Raw genomic sequence first — 22,533 nt, forward strand, 5'->3', positions numbered from 1 at the left:
GGGGGAGATTTACTAAGGCTGGTTCACTTAGAATCTGGTGCAGCTGTGCATGGTAGCCCATCAGCTTCTAACCTTGGCAATAAAACATGGAAGCTTATTGGATTGGATAATATATTGTGTTTGTGTGCTCAAAAAATAATTTTAGTGTATTTTTGTACTGAATTTTAGTGCTTGAAAAACTGTTGAGCTAACGCCATGTGACATAAAATTGAAACAAGCACCATTTTATTCTCCAGGGTCTTGGCTTTCAGAAAATGTAAAATATTTTGGTGGTTTTAAGTAATCATCAGGCCTAAAATGATTTTGTAAACATGCCTACAAATTAAAAAAAAAACAACTGAAAAAAGAATAGTCCTGGCTGCAAAAAAGGTTAAACAAGGACAGTAAACATTATTGTGCTGCTGTTTTATTGTTAGTAAAGTCATTATGCAACAATCGGTAAGGAAAGAGATAAATAACTAGGACTTACTTTACATGACAGGGAGGGGGTTTATGGGATAGAGCTGTTTTGGTATGGTAATTGCTCTTTGCCCTGTCATGCTGGAGTTCATACAGTGTGTGTGCCAGTCTGGGTGACCTTTGGATAGGTTTCTGCAAGATTGTTTGTTTTTTTTTATCTCCTCCTAAATCAACACTAAAATTTACAAGCCAGATAAGAAAACACTAGGCACAATCATGAAGCATAGCTCCAAACTGTCCCTGATTTTGAGAGACTGTCCCTGATTTGGAAGAAAGTCCCTCTGTCCCTCGTTCCTCCTCATTTGTTCCTCATTTTGGTCTGGTCTATACAGTTGTATATACACAGCTCAAAAAATGAAAGGAACACTTTTTAATCCGAGTCTAGCATCAAGTCAATGAAACTCCTGGAATATTTATCTGGTCAGGTAAGTAGCAGAGGGGGTTGTTAATCAGTTTCAGTTGCTTTGGTGTTAATGACATTAACAGCAGGTGCACTAGATGGACAACAATGAGGCAACCCCCAAAACAGGAATGGTTTTACAGGTGGAGGCCACTGACATTTTTTCTCCTACTCATCTTTTCAGACTGTTTTTCACTAGTTTTGCATTTGGCTAGGGTCAGTGTCACTACTGGTAGCATGAAGCCACACCTGGACCCTACAGAGGTTGTACAGGCAGTCCAACTCCTCCAAGATGGCACATCAATACGTGCCATTGCCAGAAGTTTTGCTGTGTCTCTCGGCACAGTCTCAAGAGCATGGAGGAGATTCCCGGAGACAGGCAGTGACTCTAGGAGAGCTAAACAGGGCCGTAGAAAGTCTTAACCTATCAGCAGGACCGGTATCTGCTCCTTTGTGCAAGGAGGAACAGGATGAGCACTGTCAGAGCCCTACAAAATGACCTCCAGCAGGCTACTGGTGTGAATGTATCTGACCAAACAATCAGAAACAGACTTCATGAGGGTGGCCTGAGGGCCTGCCATCCTCTAGGGGGCCCTGTGCTCACTGCCCAACACCCTTAAAAGTGTTGGAGCATGCTCAATTGAGAGACTTTGGGTGGAAGATAGAGAGGAAGATGAGAGGCAGAAGGAAGGAGGCTATGAGGAGGCCCAGTGGGATGGGGCCTACCTGCAGGCCTGGGACTGAAAAGGGGAAAGCTTTGAGCTCACTGGCCCCCTGAGCGAGGACCAACTGTGTGGCAGGGAAGTAGTGGCCCAACTGATAGACCTGGTAGCAGCAACCAACCCACCAGCAGTACCGGAGAGGATCTGAGAGAGTACATCTACACCCCTGGGCAGATGAGAAAAAGGGGTGTGCTTGCACTCACCAGACGTAAAATCAGTTAGTATTCTATAAGAGATATATAGACTATATTTTTTTACTTTGGCAGGGTAGTGAGTTTTCTTTAACAATTTTTTTTAACACTTTGAATTTTAATAATCATAATATTAATCTGACCTATCAATTTCGTTTTACTGATATTAATTTTTTAGATCTAACTCTTTTTAATACTGGTACTAGAATTATCACCAAAACCTTTTTTAAATGTAAGGATCGCAACAGTTATATCCCTACAGACAGTTGCCATCATCCCTCATGGCTTAATAACATTCCCAAACGACAATTTTTACGTATAAGGAGAAACTGTAATAATTTGGATGATTACTATACTCAAGCAGATCTCCTTATAAATAGATTTATTGAAAAGGGCTATGACACCTCGTCATGCCCATTTGTGACCAATTGTTCAGTGCACTACAAGGACATTTCAAAAATTATGAGGAAAAACTGGAGTATCCTTAAAAATGACCCGATCCTCGGGAATTTCTTACCTGACTACCCTGAAATAGCTTTTCGAAAAGCACCAACTCTTAAAAACTGCATAGCCCCTAACATAGTCAATCCACCTGCTAGGATTTCTTTCTCAGGAGCACTAAAAGGTTTTTACCCTTGCAACAAGTGCATGATATGCACTTATAATGGTTTTAGGAAAAAGAAAATTAATAATTTTAGATCTAATGTGACCTCTAAAGATTATGATATTGACAAACTACTGTAATTACCTGCAACAGTACTCATGTTGTTTATCTTTTAGAATGATCTGTAAAAAGCAATACGCTGGCAGAACAACTAGAAGATTATGCGATAGATTGCGAGAGCATGTTTATAACATTAAGAAAGGATTTAAAGAACATGCTCTGTCAAAACATTTCAGATATCATCATCACAGGGACCCAACAGGCCTTAGGTTTGTAGGTATTGACTTGATCAAACATTGCTGGTGGGGAAGTAACAAAAGATGGGCCGTTTCCATGCTAGAAACAAGATGGATTTATGAACTCAAATCCTTGTTTCCATTAGGGCATAATGTTGAGCTTGACATTAATTGTTTCATAGACAACAGTTAAGGTATATATTCCTTTGTGCACTTTAATTACCCATTCGGTTTATTAGTCGTTTATGAATTTACCTTAGGGCTTCAGTCCAGTCTTCCAGCATTAATTTTTAATATTATTGTATGATCAGTTTATTTTTAGGTTAATTGCACTTATTATATATTGTGAACGGTGGATCATTATCACTTCATTGACATTATTTTATGTGGAGAATAATGAATTTAATTTATTTTAATTTTAATTTCTGCATTATTACTTTCAGCAATTTTTTCAGCAATTCATTCATTTTGATATTTTTACCTTTTTTTCCTATGTTTTTCACTTTCAGATTTTTATATTCATTTTTATTTTTATTAATGGAATTAATTATATTAATGATTTTAATACTATATATTTAATAAAGATTATTTTTTTATTTTATAACTTTTTTTTACATATTTTACCTAGTTTAGCATTTGTAGTTCCTCAGCCCAATCACACTGAATTTACATTGTTTCATGTGTTGGTTGAAACTTTCGAATGATATAATTATGTAATAGTTACATCAATTGATACCTATGTACCTTCATTCTGATTTGTTTTTTAAAAAATATATAATCTATTTTTGTATATTTATTTTTGTATATTTTCACCTCAGCCACATTAAAATGACAGCTGCACTATAGTATATACAGACTACAATAAAATGGTGACCGTTCTATATCTTAGCTAATTATATGGCCGTCAGGATGTTCCCATCATTATTGTTTTTGCCTATTTCTATAATCATAATCCCTATAATTATAATTTTATATTGGTTTTGTATTTATCTCTGTGCAGTTTCAATTATACTTGTTAAACACCCCTGGTCCCTGCAGTGATGTTGATCCTCCAGGCTGTGTAGGTTTACTTGTTAAAACATCCCTGGTCCCTGCGGTGATAACGATCCCTGGGGCTTTGGGAAAATTGCTCCTGACAATGATCTTCCGGGCTTCGGGAAAATGGCTCCTATCTGGTCATGCACCGAACCTCTCAAAATGGCGTCCGGTTTGCGCATGCACGGGGGGTATTTAAGACGGGCGACAGGCCACCCTTTGACAACGTGCCATTGCACAAAACGCATCAGGGTACCAGCTTGCCACGCTGACGTCACCCTCAGCTGCTGGAGCCACGTGTTTAGCCAGCGGCCATCTTGGATCTTTGATTTTCATGCATGAGGTTTACCTTATATACCTTATTTACCTACTGTAGCTGTTGCTACCCACTGCCATATGTTGGATAACATACCTGTTGGCATCATATGTGACTATCAATATTGGGCTGAATAAAACTACTACACTATATCAGCTTTTTGTCCTGGTGGCTTATTTGAGCTACTTAAGGTGGATCTCCCATTGTTGCTGAACTCACCTGTTGTCGGGTGTAAGTAAAACCTGCGAGCAGTTCCCACCATCGGAGAGGGTCCACTGAGAGGTCTGGAGTACTTTTCCTGGGTATACCAAGCGCCGTCGGAGTGCCACATCCCCACCAGGTTCCAGATGACCACTAGTGTCCCTAATACTACATGCGTAAAATCATTTTACATCTGGTGAGTACAAGCACACCCCTTTTTCTCATCATGGAAGTCACGTGCACCTTATGATTATGCGATGGAAGTTTAAAGTGAATGTTTGATATCTTCCTCATTTGGGAATACTGACGCACCTTTTGAATAATTTTATGGACCTTTATTTATTTACAGTTGTGTTCAAAATAATAGCAGTCAGACATCACTAACCGGATCAATCACTGTTTTTGGTAGAAATGATATTTCTACACGGAAAATTATTTCCTAGCAGGTGTAGTAGAGTAATAGAAATCCAACAGACCCAACAGTCATGACATGCATGCTGCTGATTCTGTGTCATTGAATCACTCATTGAAAGGGGAATGTTCAAAATAATAGCAGTGTGGAGTTCTATTAGTGAGGTCATTCATTCTTTGAAAAACAGGTGGTAATTATTGCCCTTATTTAAGGAAGGAAGGCAGCAAATGTTGTACATGCTGGTTACAATGCATTTCTCTCTGAAATTCGGAGGAAAATGGGTCGTTCCAGACATTGTTCAGAAGAACAGCGTACCTTGATTACAAAGTTGATTGGAGAGGGGAAAACATATAAAGAAGTGCAGAAAATGATCGGCTGCTCAGCTAAAATTATCGCAAATGCTTTAAAATGGCAACCAAAACCTGAAAGACGTGGAAGAAAGCGAAAAACTACCATTGGAATGGAAAGAAGAATAGCCAAAATGGCACGGACTCAGCCAACAATCTGCTCCAGGAAGATGAAAGAAGGTGTGACGTTCCCTGTGAGGACTGTTACAATTAGAAGACGCCGATGTGAAGCCAAGCTATCTGCAAGAAGTCCCCGCAAAGTCCCACTGTTGGGAAAAAGACATGTGCTGAAGAGGTTACAATCTGCCAAAGAGCACATTGACTGGCCTAAAGAGAAATGGCGCAACATTTTGTGGACTGATGGAAGTAAGATTGTTCTTTTTGGGTCTAGTGGGCGGAGACAGTTTGTCAGACGACCCCCGAACACTGAATTCAAGCCACAGTACACTGTGAAGACAGTGAAGCATGGTGGTGCAATCATCACGATATGGGGATGTTTCTCATACTACGGTGTTGGGCCTATTTATCGCATACCAGGGATCATGGATCAGTTTGAATACATCAGAATACTTGAAGAGGCCATGCTGCCTTATGCTGAAGAGGAAATGCCCTTGAAATGGGTGTTCCAACAAGACAATGACCCCAAACACACCAGTAAACGTGCAACATCTTGGTTCCAGACCAACAAGATTGACGTTATGGAGTGGCCAGCCCAATCCCCGGATCTTAATCCAATAAAAACTTGTGGGGTGACATCAAAAATGCCGTTTCTGAGGCAAAACCAAGAAATAGAGAAGAACTGTGGAATGTAGTCCAATCATCCTGGGCTGGAATACCTGATCACAGGGGCCAGAAGTTGGGTGACTCCATGCAACACAGATGTACAGCAGTTCTCAGAAACAGTGCGACTACAACCAAATATTCATGAAGTCATTCAAAGGAAAGCAAAATCTTCAAACATTTCTCAGTTTATATAGTGAATGTTTGAGTTTGTAAAGAAGAATACAAACACTGCGATTTTTGTGAACAGTCTAATATTCACTTTTCCTAAATTTTTTTAGAGGAACAACACAAATTTGATGTATTTTTCTTCATGTTTTGATTTGGAATAGAATGTGTCGTGTTCCCAATGCATTTGTGTGGATGGAAATAAAAGCTATTAGAAGGATTTTGAGCTTTATTCACTTTTTTCAACACACTGCTCTTATTTTGAACACAACTGTATATATCATTTTTATGCAATATAATGTGTTTAGATGACACTGTTGTCACTTTATGATTACCTATTGTCTTTATTAAGACATCACATTTCTATCACTTGCTAGTGCATTTTTTTCACTTTAATATTTATTGTAGCGCTGCATTTTTGATTATATTGCTAGATAGGGTTGCAACCTTTGCTTTGCCTAGTCTCTAATCTCCTACAGACTTATGCAGATAAAAAAAAACTACCCTAGAACCCCTCATCATGCATTGGTGAGAACCCCTGAACACTTTAAAATGTCTCTTCTCATTCCCCTTAAAAGGACCTCAATACAAATAACAGGGAAACATACCCCCTGTCCAGGACCCATCCCTGGTGTCCTGTACACCAGCAGCATTCCTAGGTTGTGCGCGCCGCACTGGGTGACACCTATCGCAGGGGGTGCCACCGGACTCTCTCTATGAGCTCCACGAAAAGGTAAGTTTTAAAGCAAGCCAACGATCCCCGCAAGAGGGATCAGATCTGCGGATTGGGGAGCATAATGGATCGGACTACGATCCATTGTGCTCAATCCGCAGATCTCATCCATCCTGCAAGGATCTTCTGAGGGATGACACCAAGTGTTACCGCACAGGGTGACACCAACCCTACGGACGCCCCTGCTGTACACTATATATGTGTTAAGTCCTAATTAGGGAAGACGTTTTCATTTATTAAACAGATTCATTTTGTATTTCTTACAGCTAACAATGACGTGTATGTAGCAATATGTTATATGCTGTGTATGGCCTCTAGGGGTCTCACTACTTAGATACTGGTACAACTGGATTGTGGAGCAAGCTGCAATGTCATTCCATTTACTCTGCTTAACAAACAGGTTCCCATTGAGCCCACTGATAAGGTACTGATCATGTACAACAAAAGTGTTCTGAAACCCATGGGAACATGCAAGCTAAAATGAAGAAATCCACATAACAGAAAGAGCTACAGAGTGGAGTTTACTGTGTTGCAGGAGGACGATCACATTCCTTTGCTGGGAGTTAAAGCAGTTCAGGCTATGGACTTAATAAAGGTGCAGTCCCATAACATCATGGCTCTGGAACTTTCTGAGAATACTCAAAATCCTAAACAAAAGGCAGAATACATTTTGGATTTTCACCACATAAAAACGGAGTATGCTGATTTATTTGAAGGTGATGGGTGCCTGGAAGGTAAATACAAACTAGAAATTGATCATACAATACAGCCTACCAGACTGCCTACAAGAAGAGTACCTGTAGCCTTAATGCAACCGCTTAAAGAGGAACTGCAGGATTTGCACAGCAGAGGTATGATAGCACCAGTACAGGAAAGCACAGACTGGATAAGCAGTTTGGTGGTAGTGAAAAAACCATCAGGCAAGTTAAGAATATGCATTGATCCTAAGCCACTGAACAAGGCCCTGAAAAGAAATCACTATCCAATGCCAACAATAGAAGATATTCTACCAGATCTATCAAAGGCTAAAATATTTTCGGTATGTGATGTGAAAAATGGGTTCTGGCATGTGGAACTGGATAAAGAATCAAGTTTATTAACAGCATTTTCTTCCCCATTTGGACGCTATAAGTGGCTGAGAAAGCCAATGGGATTAAGCCCGGCTCCAGAAGTGTTCCAACAAAAATTGATGCAAGCTTTGGAAGGACTGTCTGGAGTAAAAATAATAGCAGACGATATACTAATAGTTGGGGAAGGTGATGATCTAGAATCCACAACAAAGGATCACGATCAAAAGATAATACAATTCTTAGACAGATGTAGAAAAAAACAAATCAAACTGAACCTGGCAAAATTCAAACTAAAAATGACAGAAGTACCATATATTGGACATCTTCTTACCTCAAATGGTGTTAAAGTCGATCCAGAGAAGGTGAGGGCGATACAGGACATGCCGACACCTACAGATATACGTGGAGTACAACGATTCCTGGGCATGGTGAATTATCTTTCCAAATTTTGCAAGCATTTATCAGACATGTGTGAGCCACTGAGACAGCTAACTCACAAAGACGTACTCTGGGAATGGACAGAAAGCCATGAAACTGCTTTTCAGTCAATGAAAAATGCTATTGCAGACGCAGCAACGCTAAAATATTTTGATCCAGATCAAGCAGTGGTAGTACAATGTGATGCCTCAGAAACCGGCCTTGGAGCCACACTAATGCAGGATAAACAGCCAATCACATATGCAAGCAGAGCGTTAACTCTAACAGAGCAAGGATATGCTCAAATCGAGAAGGAACTACTAGCGGTAGTATTTGGGTTAGAGAAATTTCACCAGTACACCTACGGTCGACAAGTGGTGGTGCATTCAGATCACAAGCCTTTAGAAAGTATTACAAAGAAGCCACTACTGAATGCTCCAAAAAGACTGCAGCGTATGCTGTTAAGGCTTCAGAAATATGATTTGAACATTTGTTACTGTCCAGGGAAGGATTTACTGATTGCAGATGCCTTAAGCAGAGCTTACTTACCTATCACAAATGAAGAAGAAAAAGACATTGAAAGCATCAATATGTGTGAATATCTGTCTGTCTCAAAAGACAGACTGAAACAAATACAGACCGGCACAGCGGAACATAAAACTCTACAGATCCTAAAGACTCATCTTGAAGGGATGGCCAAAACACAAGCAGCATGCTCCAATGGAGGTTTCTCCATTTTTTCACATAAGAGATGAACTCTCTGTGCAGCATGGAATCATCTTTAAAGGAGAAAGAGCTGTCATACCACAATCCCTTAGAAGAGACATTATAGAAAGATTGCACTCGACTCACTTAGGTGTAGAAGGATGTCTACGTCGTGCACGAGAATATGTTTATTGGCCTGGAATGAATGACCACATAAAAAACTTTATAGCACAGTGTGAAATATGTGCATCGTGCAATGATAAGCAACCGAAAGAGACATTGCAACCACATACAATTCCAAACAGACCATGGTCAAAAGTAGGAACAGATCTGTTCACGTGGAACGACAAGGAATATCTGGTAACTGTGGACTATTTTTCCAACTTCTGGGAGATAGACTACTTACAGGACACAAGGGCCAAAACAGTAATTAAAAAACTCAAGGCTCATTTTGCCAGATATGGCTTTCCGGATATTGTGTTCTCTGACAACGCTGCTCAATTTACATCGGAAGAATTCAAAAAATTCAGGGAGAGGTGGGAATTTGAGCACCAGACATCATCTCCTGGATATCCACAGAGTAATGGTAAAGTGGAGTCAGCAGTAAAAACAGCCAAAAGACTCATGCAAAAGGCAAAACAGGCAGGTACAGAGATATACCTGTCTATACTGGACCACAGAAACACACCCACACAAGGCCTAGACACCAGTCCAGCACAGCGGCTTATGAGTAGACGTACAAGGACTCTCCTACCAACTGCAGGTCAACTACTAAAGCCACAGCTTGTGCGCAATGTTAAAGCCAAACTAACGAAGAATCAAGATAGGCAAGCTTTCTATTATAATAAATCTGCAAAAGATCTGCCTGTTCTCCAGAGCAATGAAAATGCACGGATTCAGCCAATAGGCAAATATGACAAACACTGGAAAAAAGCGAAGGTTGTACAGAAATTGGGACCACGGTCCTATGAAATTATAACAGAGGAAGGAAGAAGATGGAGGAGAAATCGGAGACATCTGAGAAAAACACAAGAAGGAGATGATAAAGGGCCCTGGGAACAGTATATGGACACTCAAAGCGATGAGACTATGAATACCAGCAACAAAGAAACAGGGACTGCTGAGGAGCATAGGGAGGTCTCTAGGCAGAGAGAGACAGTCCTAAAAAATAGACTGCCAAAATCAGAAGAACACCAAGATTTCTGTGAAGAAACCTCATATGTTACGCAAGCTGGCAGAACAATCAGAAAGCCGGCTCACCTCAAGGATTATATCTAACTTATAGCTATGTTCTACTTCACCATTGTGTTTGTTATATTTCATTGTTCCTTTATTTAAAAGAGAAAGGATGTAGCAATATGTTATATGCTGTGTATGGCCTCTAGGGGTCTCACTACTTAGATACTGGTACAACTGTGTTATTGCCTCTCTTTGGTTGTAGTTCTAAAAGCAGACACATGTATAATGGCAGCTAGGAGCACCTAATAAAATGTCTGCTACTAACTACAGTGTGTGAGCATCTGAGCAGGATCGACTAACAGAACAGTGTAGCTTTCACATTGCAACCAACATTTTAGCAATCCAAACTCCACATTTTGTCTGAATAGAGGAGGTCCAACACACAGCAATCTATGCCAGTGTTCCTCAACCTTTTTTCAGTCAAGGCACCCTTTAAAAATGATGGACAGTCCTGAGGTACCCTTTAAAATTATGGACAGTCTTGAGGCACCCCATTCTAAAATAGGGTGCCTGAAGACTGTCCATAATTTAAAAGGGCACCCTATTCTAAAATGTGATAAACTATTCTAATAGTTTTTATAATGCAACAACATCCACACATGTAAGACACCCAAAATTAGAGGTGATTTATAACCTAAAAGGCAGATTTGTCCACCTGCTGGCTTGAATACAGTTTTGGGTAATTTTTAGACATTTTACAAAGGCACCCCTGAAGAAACCTCAATGCACCCAAGGGTGCCTGGGCACCCTGGTTGAGAAAGGCTGATCTATACAGAAGACAACCGGACACACAATGCTCAGTGATTCCTACCCATAGAAAACACATTATAACAAGGCTCCCTATTCTAATAATGATTCTACTCACACGTCTGCCATAGGAGGATCAGGAATAATGCCTTCACAGCTGACATTTTCTGCGATCTGGAGGCTGTGTGAAGTTCAAAAATTTTGTCTATTTCCACTTTCACTTTTGTAGCACTTCTATGGGAGTTAGGAGGGGTGAGGAGTGAGGAGGACGTCTGCTCTTAGTATTCACCATTCAGAGCAGTCATCCATGAGGAATAAATATTTATGTACAGTATTATCTACAATTTGTGTACACAGGACCATGAGCCAATAAAGGTCTTTCCAATAAAAGAGCGTCCCAATCACTTTCAAAAGTGCACCCCCCCCCTCTCCAACACCACCAATGGCACCGACAGCAGGTTCCCCAGTGTAGCACTACGTCCGCAAAAACCGCTCAAGAACATTTATTTTATGTGGATCCCTCTATAGTCCTGAGTTACCAGCTCTTCAATACTCCCACACAACATTATTATTATTATTATTATACAGTATTTATAAAGCGCCAATAGTTCGCTCAGCGCTGTACATTACAGAGGGGAACAGAACATGTGACAGAACAATACCAATACAATGTGATACACGAGGGGTTCGAGGGTCCTGCTCTTTCGAGCTTACAATCTAGGAACAACATGCATATATAGTCAGGAACCCAGTCATGAAACATTGGTTTTGTTGCTTTTATTAGGGGATATCAACTTGGATGGGATATAAGGGTGTAGAGGATGCATCATGGACTGAAACTCAAGGACAGCTTTCCTGAACTATATACAGTTGTGTTCAAAATAATAGCAGTGTGTTGAAAAAAGTGAATAAAGCTCAAAATCCTTCTAATAGCTTTTATTTCCATCCACACAAATGCATTGGGAACACGACACATTCTATTCCAAATCAAAACATGAAGAAAAATACATCAAATTTGTGTTGTTCCTCTAAAAAATTTTTTAAAAAGTGAATATTAGACGGTTCAAAAAAATAGCAGTGTTTATATTCTTCTTTACAAACTCAAACATTCACTATATAAACTGAGAAATGTTTGAAGATTTTGCTTTCCTTTGAATGACTTCATGAATATTTGGTTGTAGTCGCACTGTTTCTGAGAACTGCTGTACATCTGTGTTGCATGGAGTCACCCAACTTCTGGCCCCTGTGATCAGGTATTCCAGCCCAGGATGATTGGACCACATTCCACAGTTCTTCTCTATTTCTTGGTTTTTCCTCAGAAACTGCATTTTTGATGTCACCCTACAAGTTTTTATTGGATTAAGATCCGGGGATTGGGCTGGCCACTCCATAATGTCAATCTTGTTGGTCTGGAACCAAGATGTTGCACGTTTACTGGTGTGTTTGGGGTCATTGTCTTGTTGGAACACCCATTTCAAGGGCATTTCCTCTTCAGCATAAGGCAGCATGACCTCTTCAAGTATTCTGATGTATTCAAACTGATCCATGATCCCTGGTATGCGATAAATAGGCCCAACACCGTAGTATGAGAAACATCCCCATATCATGATGCTTGCACCACCATGCTTCACTGTCTTCACAGTGTACTGTGGCTTGAATTCAGTGTTTGGGGGTCGTCTGACAAACTGTCTCCGGCCACTAGACCCAAAAAGAACAATCTTACTTTCATCAGTCCACAAAATGTTGCGCCATTTCTCTTTAGGCCAGTCAATGTGCTCTTTGGCAGATTGTAACCTCTTCAGCACACGTCTTTTTTCCAACAGTGGGACTTTGCGGGGGCTTCTTGCAGATAGCTTGGCTTCACATAGGCATCTTCTAATTGTAACAGTCCTCACAGGGAACGTCACACCTTCTTTCATCTTCCTGGAGCTGATTGTTGGCTGAGTCCGCGCCATTTTGGCTATTCTTCTATCCATTCCAATGGTAGTTTTTCGCTTTCTTCCACGTCTTTCAGGTTTTGGTTGCCATTTTAAAGCATTTGCAATCATTTTAGCTGAGCAGCCTATCATTTTCTGCACTTCTTTATATGTTTTCCCCTCTTTAATCAACTTTTTAATCGAGGTACGCTGTTCTTCTGAACAATGTCTGGAATGACCCATTTTCCTCCGAATTTCAGAAAGAAATGCACTGTAACCAGCATGTACAACATTTGCTGCCTTCCTTCCTTAAATAAGGGCAATAATTGACACCTGTTTTTCAAAGAATGAATGACCTCACTAATAGAACTCCACACTGCTATTATATTGAACATGCCCCTTTCAATTAGTGATTCAATGACACAGAATCAGCAGCATGCATGTCATGACTGTTGGGTCTGTTGGATTTCTATTACTCCACTACACCTGCTAGTAAATTATTTGCCATGTAGAAATATAATTTCTACCAAAAACAGGGATTGATCCGGTTAGTGATATCTGACTGCTATTATTTTGAACACAACTGTATATCTTCCTCTATAAAGCCTCAACAAACTTGGTTGAAGTGCTAGCCAGCACCTCCAGATAACAGTCCCTATAGTCGTGAGCAGGGGACCCAGATCCTGTGTCCTTCAGAAAGTAGGCAGTCTCTGGCAAGGGGATTAATCTGGTTTCCCACCAGAGTGCTCCTTCCCCAATCCACCCATGTTTACTCACTCAGGGTGCTCTCCTGCACAGCGTATGGATGGCCACAGTTACCAGGCTTGTGATCTGGACAGCTCCCTCCTGCTCCACAGGTGATGCTCCTTGTAGGGACCAGTGAGTCCCGAGTTTTCTCCCTCCTCAGTTCCAGGCTTGCAGGTAAGCCCCATCCCAATGAGCCTCCTGACTGCCTCCCAGCACTCTCTTCTCTCCTCCAATCTTCCACCTGACCATCATCTCCCACATCTCCTCCTTCCTCCTACTCCTCCTTCCTGAGCAAACTCCATCCCCCTTTTAAGGAGTCCGGTCCCTTCCAACCTCCTGTTGGGGATTGGCTACAGTCCCTAAGGGGTGCAACCAGCTACTCCTCAGATCTGCCCTCTGCCTCTAAGGCCCTCCCAAATAACCTCAGAGCAGGGGGAAATTCCTGAGAGGCTGGTCTGCAGAGCTTCTCAGCCCTGTTCCAAATTTGACCCCACTGGATATTCCTCCTGAGCTGCCTGGCAGCTTCTGACTAACCATCATTGGGATCTTGCTCCCCCTAGTGTAACTAGGAACCAGGAGAGTGTTACACCAGTAAAAGCATATAAAGGAGATCATGGCGCAAACTGATGATTCACTGTGGATAGTCTTGTTCAGTCCATCCAATTGTTTTATGACTGTGGCCAACAGACAGTTGCGCCTCCATGACAAGCCTTCTGGTAGAGAGAGGCAGCGGTCTCCAAATGACATGTAAAGAAAGGATAGAGGAAGGCGCCTCTGAGTGTAGTCTGTCATAAAATTCATTAAAACAAAGGTAAATTGCACTTACATAAAATGAAGTTAATAAAGCCGCATCTCTAAATCTGTAACTGGTGAATGGTTTTTCGGCACTGCTACTGGATGTATAGCCGTCGCCCTCCCGGCTCCCTGGCCAGTTGGATGCTGAAGGGGAACCGAAACTGAGGGCTGGAATGCAGTTGGAGTGCACGCGGACCGCTGTACTTGGCGTGGTGATGTCATTGGAAATTATGAAATGCGTTATGGAGCATACACTTAGTGTGGTACTGCACTGCTTCAGACCGCAAAACCCTTTAGAGGGTGGTGAAAACCACCCAACGAATTATTGGTGTTCAGCTTTCCACCTTGGAGGACATTTACAAAAAACGCTGTGTACAAAGGGCAAGGGGCATCATTAATGATGCCTCTCACCCTAACCATGGACTGTTCATACTCCTTCCATCTGGCAAACGATACAGATGTCTCAGAGCCCGTACAAATAGACTGGAAAATTGTTTTTCCCTGTGGCTGTTAAAGCATTGAACAGATAATCAGACAATATTGCATGACTGCATATTTTATTCACCATTGCATTACTGAATATGTCATCCTTTAATGCACTACTCATTGCACCGATCATGGTATTACTGCATATCCCATACCCTGATTTTAGTTATACTGTTATTTATTGTAAATGGCCTATTTATGCCCTTCTGGCTGGATGCTAACTGCAATTCATTGGCTCTGTACATGTACACTGTACTTTGCACAATGACAATAAAGTTGAATCAAATCTAATCTAATCATTACTAGTATAAAACATTTTTTAATTCCAGTATATATATATATATACTCCCATTTGTAGACACTGTAACTTTCACGTAAACCAATTAATTTACATGTATTGGGATTTTATTTAGCAGACATGGAGCAGAATACATTTTGGCCTAAATTTATGATGAAATTAGATTTTTTTAAATTTTTTTACTGGATATGTTTAATAGCAAAAAGTCAAAAATATTGTTTTTTTTCTCAAAATTGATAGGTTTTTTTATTTATAGTGTAAAAAATAAAAAACGCACAGGTGATCAAATACCACCAAAAGAAATCTCTATTTGTGGGAAAAACACCCCATAAATTTCATTTGGGTGCAGCATTGCGCAGTGCCGTATCGCAAAAAAATGGCCTGGTCAGGAAGGGGGGGGGGGGTAAATCCTCTGGAGGGCAAGTGGTTAATCACTTTAACTGTAGGCCTAGTATTGCTGATCTCACTCTAGCGTGCGTGTTGAAGTGTAACTTTTTTTGCACAATTGTTGTTTTCATGCATAGGCACCTGTTTGAAAGTGGATTTTAAGTGCTTTTGCATTGCACTTGGTGATGTAAGGCTTGGATGCAGCTGCTCGGCCATGGAAACCCATTCCATGAAGCTCTCTACGCACTGTTGTTGTGCTCATCTGAAGGCCACACCAAGTTTGGAGGTCTTTAGCTATTGACTCTGCAGACAGTTGGCGACTTCTGCGCACTGTGCGCTTCAGCATGCGCTGACCCCGCTCTGTCATGTGACGTGGCCTACCACTTGGTGGCTGAGTTGCTGTTGTTCCCAGTTGCTTCCACTTTGTTATAATCCCACTAACAGTTGAGCGTGGAATATTTAGTAGCCAGGAAATGTCACAGATGGACTTATTGCCGAGGTGACAACCTATCACGGGACCACGCTTGGAGTCACTGAGCTCCTGAGAGCGACCCATTCTTTCACCAATGTTTGTAGAAACAGTCTGCATGCCTAGGGGCTTGATTGTATACACCTGTGTCCATGGAGGGGATTGGAACACCTGAATCACATGATTTGGAGGGCTGTCCCAATAATTTTGTCAATATAGTGTATCTCCCCTCCATCACCCCGTAATCTCTCCAGACCTCCTCCAATACAGAAATTCCCACCTTCGTCTGTAAAATCCACCGACCAGACCCCAGACACAGCAGTAGTGCCCCTTGACTTTGCTAGGTGGCACTGTACATCAGAGCTGAGAATGAGGTTAGGGGAACCTTCCTTGGCTCTGTGCTGCTGCAGTATCTGAAGTCTTGACAGGCAGCAAAAAAGGAGCAGTTGTATTGCAAATGACACTGTATTGCCAAAACCAAAACCAAAACAGACGATTGTGGCATCGGAACCTAGCTCAACCTGCAAGAGATGCTGGGCACCAGCCCCAGGTGGCCCAGTGCTAGTGATGATCATGTATTGATGTGCTAATACATACAGAGCTACATTAATTGTGTTTCTTTTCTAGCTGTCTGAAGTTCAGTATTAATCAAAAGGGCTGCAAATTCTGTGGTTTCTAAATCAGTATAAGAATCCTGCGAGAGTCAGTAAATCAGATGAGAAGTGAGATAAGTTGTCACACTGCAGCTCATTAAGGGGAAGTAGCAGTTATGCTCAGATGTATTTGTCGGAGTCGCATCTACAAGACACTGATGTGGTGAGTAGAGATGAGCGAATCGAAGTAGGCGAAGTGGAATTCGTTTCGAATATTAGGAAAATCTTCGGATGCGCGAATCGAAATTTTTCCTAAAATGGCGGCGACATGTGCAGCGACGGAGCGGGGATGTCTGGGAAGGCGCGCAGACAAGGCGCGCTGACCCATAATGCATTCATTCATGACATGTGATCGCATTAGCCAATCAGCAGCCAGCCAGCACAGTGTAATGGTCGAGCTATAAATGGCGGCCATTTTAGAATTCTCCATTTGCCTCCAGACATTCAACAGAGGCAGACCTGGCTGTATTCAGGGAGAGAGTTAGGGACACAGAAACGTTACTTAGGGACACAGAAACGTTACTTAGGGACACAGAAACGTTACTTAGGGCCACAGAAACTTTACTTAGGGACACAGAAACGTTACTTAGGGACACAGAAACGTTACTTAGGGCCACAGAATCGTTACTTAGGGCCACAGAAACGTTACTTAGGGCCACAGAATCGTTACTTAGGGCCACAGAAACGTTACTTAGGGCCACAGAATTGTTACTTAGGGACAGACACAGAATTGTTACTGAGGGACACAGAATTGTTACTGAGGGCCACAGAACTGTTACTTAGGGCCACAGAAACGTTACTTAGGGCCACAGAATTGTTACTTAGGGACAGACACAGAATTGTTACTGAGGGACACAGAATTGTTACTGAGGGCCACAGAACTGTTACTTAGGGCCACAGAAACGTTACTTAGGGACACAGAATTGTTACTCAGGGACAGACACAGAATTGTTACTTAGGGACAGACACAGAATTGTTATTGAGGGACACAGAATCGTTACTTAGGGCCACAGAAACGTTACTTAGGGCCACAGAATTGTTACTTAGGGACAGACACAGAATTGTTACTGAGGGACACAGATTTGTTACTGAGGGCCACAGAACCGTTACTTAGGGCCACAGAAGCGTTACTTAGGGACACAGAATTGTTACTCAAAGACAGACACAGAATTGTTACTGAGGGACACAGAATTGTTACTGAGGGCCACAGAACTGTTACTTAGGGCCACAGAAACGTTACTTAGGGCCACAGAAACGTTACTTAGGGCCACAGAATTGTTACTTAGGGACAGACACAGAATTGTTACTGAGGGACACAGAATTGTTACTGAGGGCCACAGAACTGTTACTTAGGGCCACAGAAACGTTACTTAGGGCCACAGAATTGTTACTTAGGGACAGACACAGAATTGTTACTGAGGGACACAGAATTGTTACTGAGGGCCACAGAACTGTTACTTAGGGCCACAGAAACGTTACTTAGGGACACAGAATTGTTACTCAGGGACAGACACAGAAATGTTACTTAGGGACAGACACAGAATTGTTACTGAGGGACACAGAATTGTTACTGAGGGCCACAGAACTGTTACTTAGGGCCACAGAAACGTTACTTAGGGCCACAGAATTGTTACTTAGGGACAGACACAGAATTGTTACTGAGGGACACAGAATTGTAACTGAGGGGAACAGAACTGTTACTTAGGGCCACAGAAACGTTACTTAGGGACACAGAATTGTTACTCAGGGACAGACACAGAATTGTTACTTAGGGACAGACACAGAATTGTTACTTAGGGACACAGAATTGTTACTCAGGGACAGACACAGAATTGTTACTTAGGGACACAGAATTGTTACTCAGGGACTGACACAGAATTGTTACTGAGGGATACAGAATTGTTACTGAGGGACACAGAACCGTTACTTAGGGCCACAGAAACGTTACTTAGGGCCACAGAAACGTTACTTAGGGCCACAGAATCGTTACTTAGGGCCACAGAAACTTTACTTAGGGCCACAGAAACGTTACTTAGTGCCACAGAATTGTTACTTAGGGACAGACACAGAATTGTTACTGAGGGACACAGATTTGTTACTGAGGGCCACAGAACCGTTACTTAGGGCCACAGAAACGTTACTTAGGGACACAGAATTGTTACTCAAGGACAGACACAGAATTGTTACTGAGGGACACAGAATTGTTACTGAGGGCCACAGAACTGTTACTTATGGCCACAGAAACGTTACTTAGGGCCACAGAAACGTTACTTAGGGACACAGAATTGTTACTCAGGGACAGACACAGAATTGTTACTGAGGGACACAGAATTGTTACTGAGGGACACAGAATTGTTACTGAGGGACACAGAATTGTTATTCAGGGACAGACACAGAATTGTTACTCAGGGACAGACACAGAATTGTTACTGAGGGACACAGAATTGTTACTGAGGGCCACAGAACCGTTACTTAGGGCCACAGAAACGTTACTTAGGAACACAGAATTGTTACTCAGGGACAGACACAGAATTGTTACTGAGGGACACAGAATTGTTACTGAGGGACACAGAATTGTTACTCAGGGATACAGAATTGTTACTGAGGGACACAGAATTGTTACTGAGGGACACAGAATTGTTACTCAGGGACAGACACAGAATTGTTACTCAGGGACAGACACAGAATTGTTACTCAGGGACACAGAATTGTTACTGAGGGACACAGAATTGTTACTGAGGGACACAGATTTGTTACTGAGGGCCACAGAACCGTTACTTAGGGCCACAGAAATGTTACTTAGGGACACAGAATTGTTACTCAGGGACAGACACAGAATTGTTACTCAGGGACAGACACAGAATTGTTACTGAGGGACACAGAATTGTTACTGAGGGACACAGAATTGTTACTCAGGGACACAGAATTGTTACTCAGGGACACAGAATTGTTACTCAGGGACAGACACAGAATTGTTACTGAGGGACACAGAATTGTTACTGAGGGACACAGAATTGTTACTCAGGGACACAGAATTGTTACTGAGGGACACAGAATTGTTACTGGGGGACACAGATTTGTTACTGAGGGCCACAGAACCGTTACTTAGGGCCACAGAAACGTTACTTAGGGACACAGAATTGTTACTCAGGGACAGACACAGAATTGTTACTGAGGGACACAGAATTGTTACTGAGGGACACAGAATTGTTACTCAGGGACACAGAATTGTTACTCAGGGACAGACACAGAATTGTTACTCAGGGACAGACACAGAATTGTTACTGAGGGACACAGAATTGTTACTGAGGGACACAGAATTGTTACTCAGGGACACAGAATTGTTACTCAGCGACCGACACAGAATTGTTACTCAGGGACAGACACAGAATTGTTACTGAGGGACACAGAATTGTTACTGAGGGACACAGAATTGTTACTCAGCGACAGACACAGAATTGTTACTCAGGGACAGACACAGAATTGTTACTGAGGGACACAGAATTGTTACTGAGGGACACAGAATTGTTACTCAGGGACACAGAATTGTTACTCAGGGACACAGAATTGTTACTGAGGGACACAGAATTGTTACTCAGGGACACAGAATTGTTACTGAGGGCCACAGAACTGTTACTCAGGGACACAGAATTGTTACTCAGGGACAGACACAGAATTGTTACTCAGGGACACAGAATCGTTTAATTAAAGAGTATGTCAGACAACATGCATAGGAGTGGCAGAGGAGGCAATGTTTTAGGAGCGAGCAGACGTGGTAGCAGAGGAAGGGGTCGAGGCAGCACTAGTCGCAGCCAGAGGCCAGTGCTCCCGATGTCATCCAGTGGTCGTGTCTCCACCGACAACCCTGCCGTTATCGATTGGTTGGCTCGGTCGTCTTCCTCTTCCCAGGTCACCTCTGACACCTACAGCCAACGGTCGGTGGGTACGTCAGACACAACCGTTAGTTGGCATGGCCCGGGAGCAAGCCCACTGAAATCACGTGTCCTCTACCTGCCCCTGTCCTTTGGTGTTCCCTCACCAAGCAAAGTATCGCATGCTGTGGGCTCAGCCCCACTGTACAGTGAGGAAGAGCTAACAGAGGGCGGTCAGGAATGAGGGGAGACATCCGCCTCTTCAGCAGCCAGGCGAAGAAGTAGTGGCGAGGAGAGTGGCTCGGTAGCCGGTCTAGAGACAGGTCTGTCTCCTGACCCACACGCAGCCGAGGGGGCTAGTAGTGAGGCGGAGACCCTAATTGATGATGATGAGGCTGATCGCACTTGGCAGCCTCGTCGTCATCAGGCTATTGCTTCCGCATCATCAGGAGAAGAGGGTGGCAGCTTGGCAGCGAGCAAAACAGTCGGTGGGTTGCCCAGGAGGCAGCAGGGTCGCAGCAGTGTCAGTGGAGGCAAACGGCCACGGAGTACAGCACCAGCTCCACTGCAGCCTACCACCACGGCCAGTAGTGGTGCCGGTGTGCACGGAGGAAGCAGCAGTCAGCCAGTGAGGAGTATCGGGGGAAAGTTTCCTACTCGGTGGTGTGGCAATTTTTTGTCAAGCCGCCCAAGGAAGTAAACGTAGCCGTATGTCGACTATGTGGCCAGAAAGTCAAGCGTGGCCAGGGGGCCCATGTTGGGACTACAGCGTTGCGGCAGCATATGCAGCGTCGCCATTTGGTGGCCTGGGAAAACCGTGATAAAGATACGGCGGTTCTGCCCGCCCCAGCCCCCGCTCCATCACCCGCTCCGTTACTTGCTCCGTCACCCGACGTCAATCGCCCTCTATCAGCCAGTCAAGGCTCCAACACCTCTGCTGAGGGGAGTTGTCGCTCGTTGGCATCTTCCGCTCGTTCTGATGCTCCTTCTCCTGCTACTCCTCTTCACGGATTCCGTCAGCAGTCTTTCTTGGAATCCGTTTCCAAGAGACAACAGTTTGCGAGCACGCACCCGACGGTGCAAAAGCTGAACGTCCTCCTGTCCAAGTTGCTGGTGCTGCAGTCCCTCCCTTTCCAAGTGGTGGACTCAGCACCTTTCCGAGAAATGATGGCTTGTGCCGCGCCGCGGTGGAGAGTGCCAAGCCGTCATTTCTTCGCCAAAAAGGTAGTGCCAGCCCTGCATTCACATGTAGAAGAGATGGTGGGCCAGTCTTTGAGCATGTCGGTCTCTGCCAAAGTGCACGGCAGCGCCGACGTGTGGAGCTGTAACTACGGTCAGGGACAGTACATGTAATTTACGGCCCACTGGGTGAACGTGGTGCCATCACAGCCGCACCAGCAACTTGGACAGGTCACGCCGCTTTTGCCTCCACGTTTGCACGTCCTTGGTCCGGCAAAGATGTCCGCCTCTACCACCTCTTCTTCCGCCGTGTCCTCAGCCGCCACCCCCGTGCCAAGTCCCATTACCCGACCGGCATATCACATGTGCAGGGCGCAACGGTGTCACGCTGTGCTGCACCTGGTATGCCTTGGCAAACGTAGTCACACAGGGGAGGAACTTCTCAGTGTAATGAACAGAGAAATCGACAGATGGCTGTCTCCGCGCAAACTGAAAATCGGAACCATGTTGACCGACAATGGAAAGAACATGGTGTCTGCTCTGCGTCAAGGAAGGTTGTGCCATGCGCCATGCATGGCTCACGTGTTCAATCTGGTTGTCAAGCGGTTCCTAAAATCCACCATCCCACTGCAAGACATCCTTAAAATGTCACGTAAACTTTGCATGCATTTCAGCCATTCCTACACCGCAAAGCACAGCCTCCTTGAGCTGCAGCGGCAGAACGGAATTCCACAGCATCGCCTGATCTGCGACGTTGCAACAAGGTGGAATTCAACCCTACACATGTTAGACCGCCTTTACGAACAGCGAAAGGCCATCACCGATTTCCTGATGTTACAAGCGGATAAAGGTACTCCCCTGTGTAACTTCGATGTCAGCCATTGGCAGC

At 43.2% G+C, this 22,533-nt stretch overlaps 2 protein-coding genes across 2 annotated transcripts in view; one reads left to right on the top strand and one right to left on the bottom strand.

Annotated features, from left to right (window-relative positions):
* LOC149472048 (uncharacterized) overlaps window positions 1-11,043 on the bottom strand; it is a 119,671-nt gene extending 108,628 nt beyond the window's left edge. The window contains 1 exon segment of the mRNA XM_089693190.1: window positions 10,961-11,043. Coding sequence (XP_089549316.1) covers window positions 10,961-11,006 — 46 coding nt within the window. The 5' untranslated portion in view covers window positions 11,007-11,043.
* The window catches only part of LOC149472049 (uncharacterized), a 67,606-nt gene that overhangs the window by 12,211 nt on the left and 32,862 nt on the right, over window positions 1-22,533 (top strand). The window lies entirely within an intron of this gene.

Source organism: Staurois parvus, unplaced genomic scaffold (assembly GCF_062004578.1).
Source record: "Staurois parvus isolate SC_StPar_1 unplaced genomic scaffold, SC_StPar_1.0 ptg000024l, whole genome shotgun sequence".
In the NCBI taxonomy this organism is placed as follows: Eukaryota; Metazoa; Chordata; class Amphibia; order Anura; family Ranidae; genus Staurois; species Staurois parvus.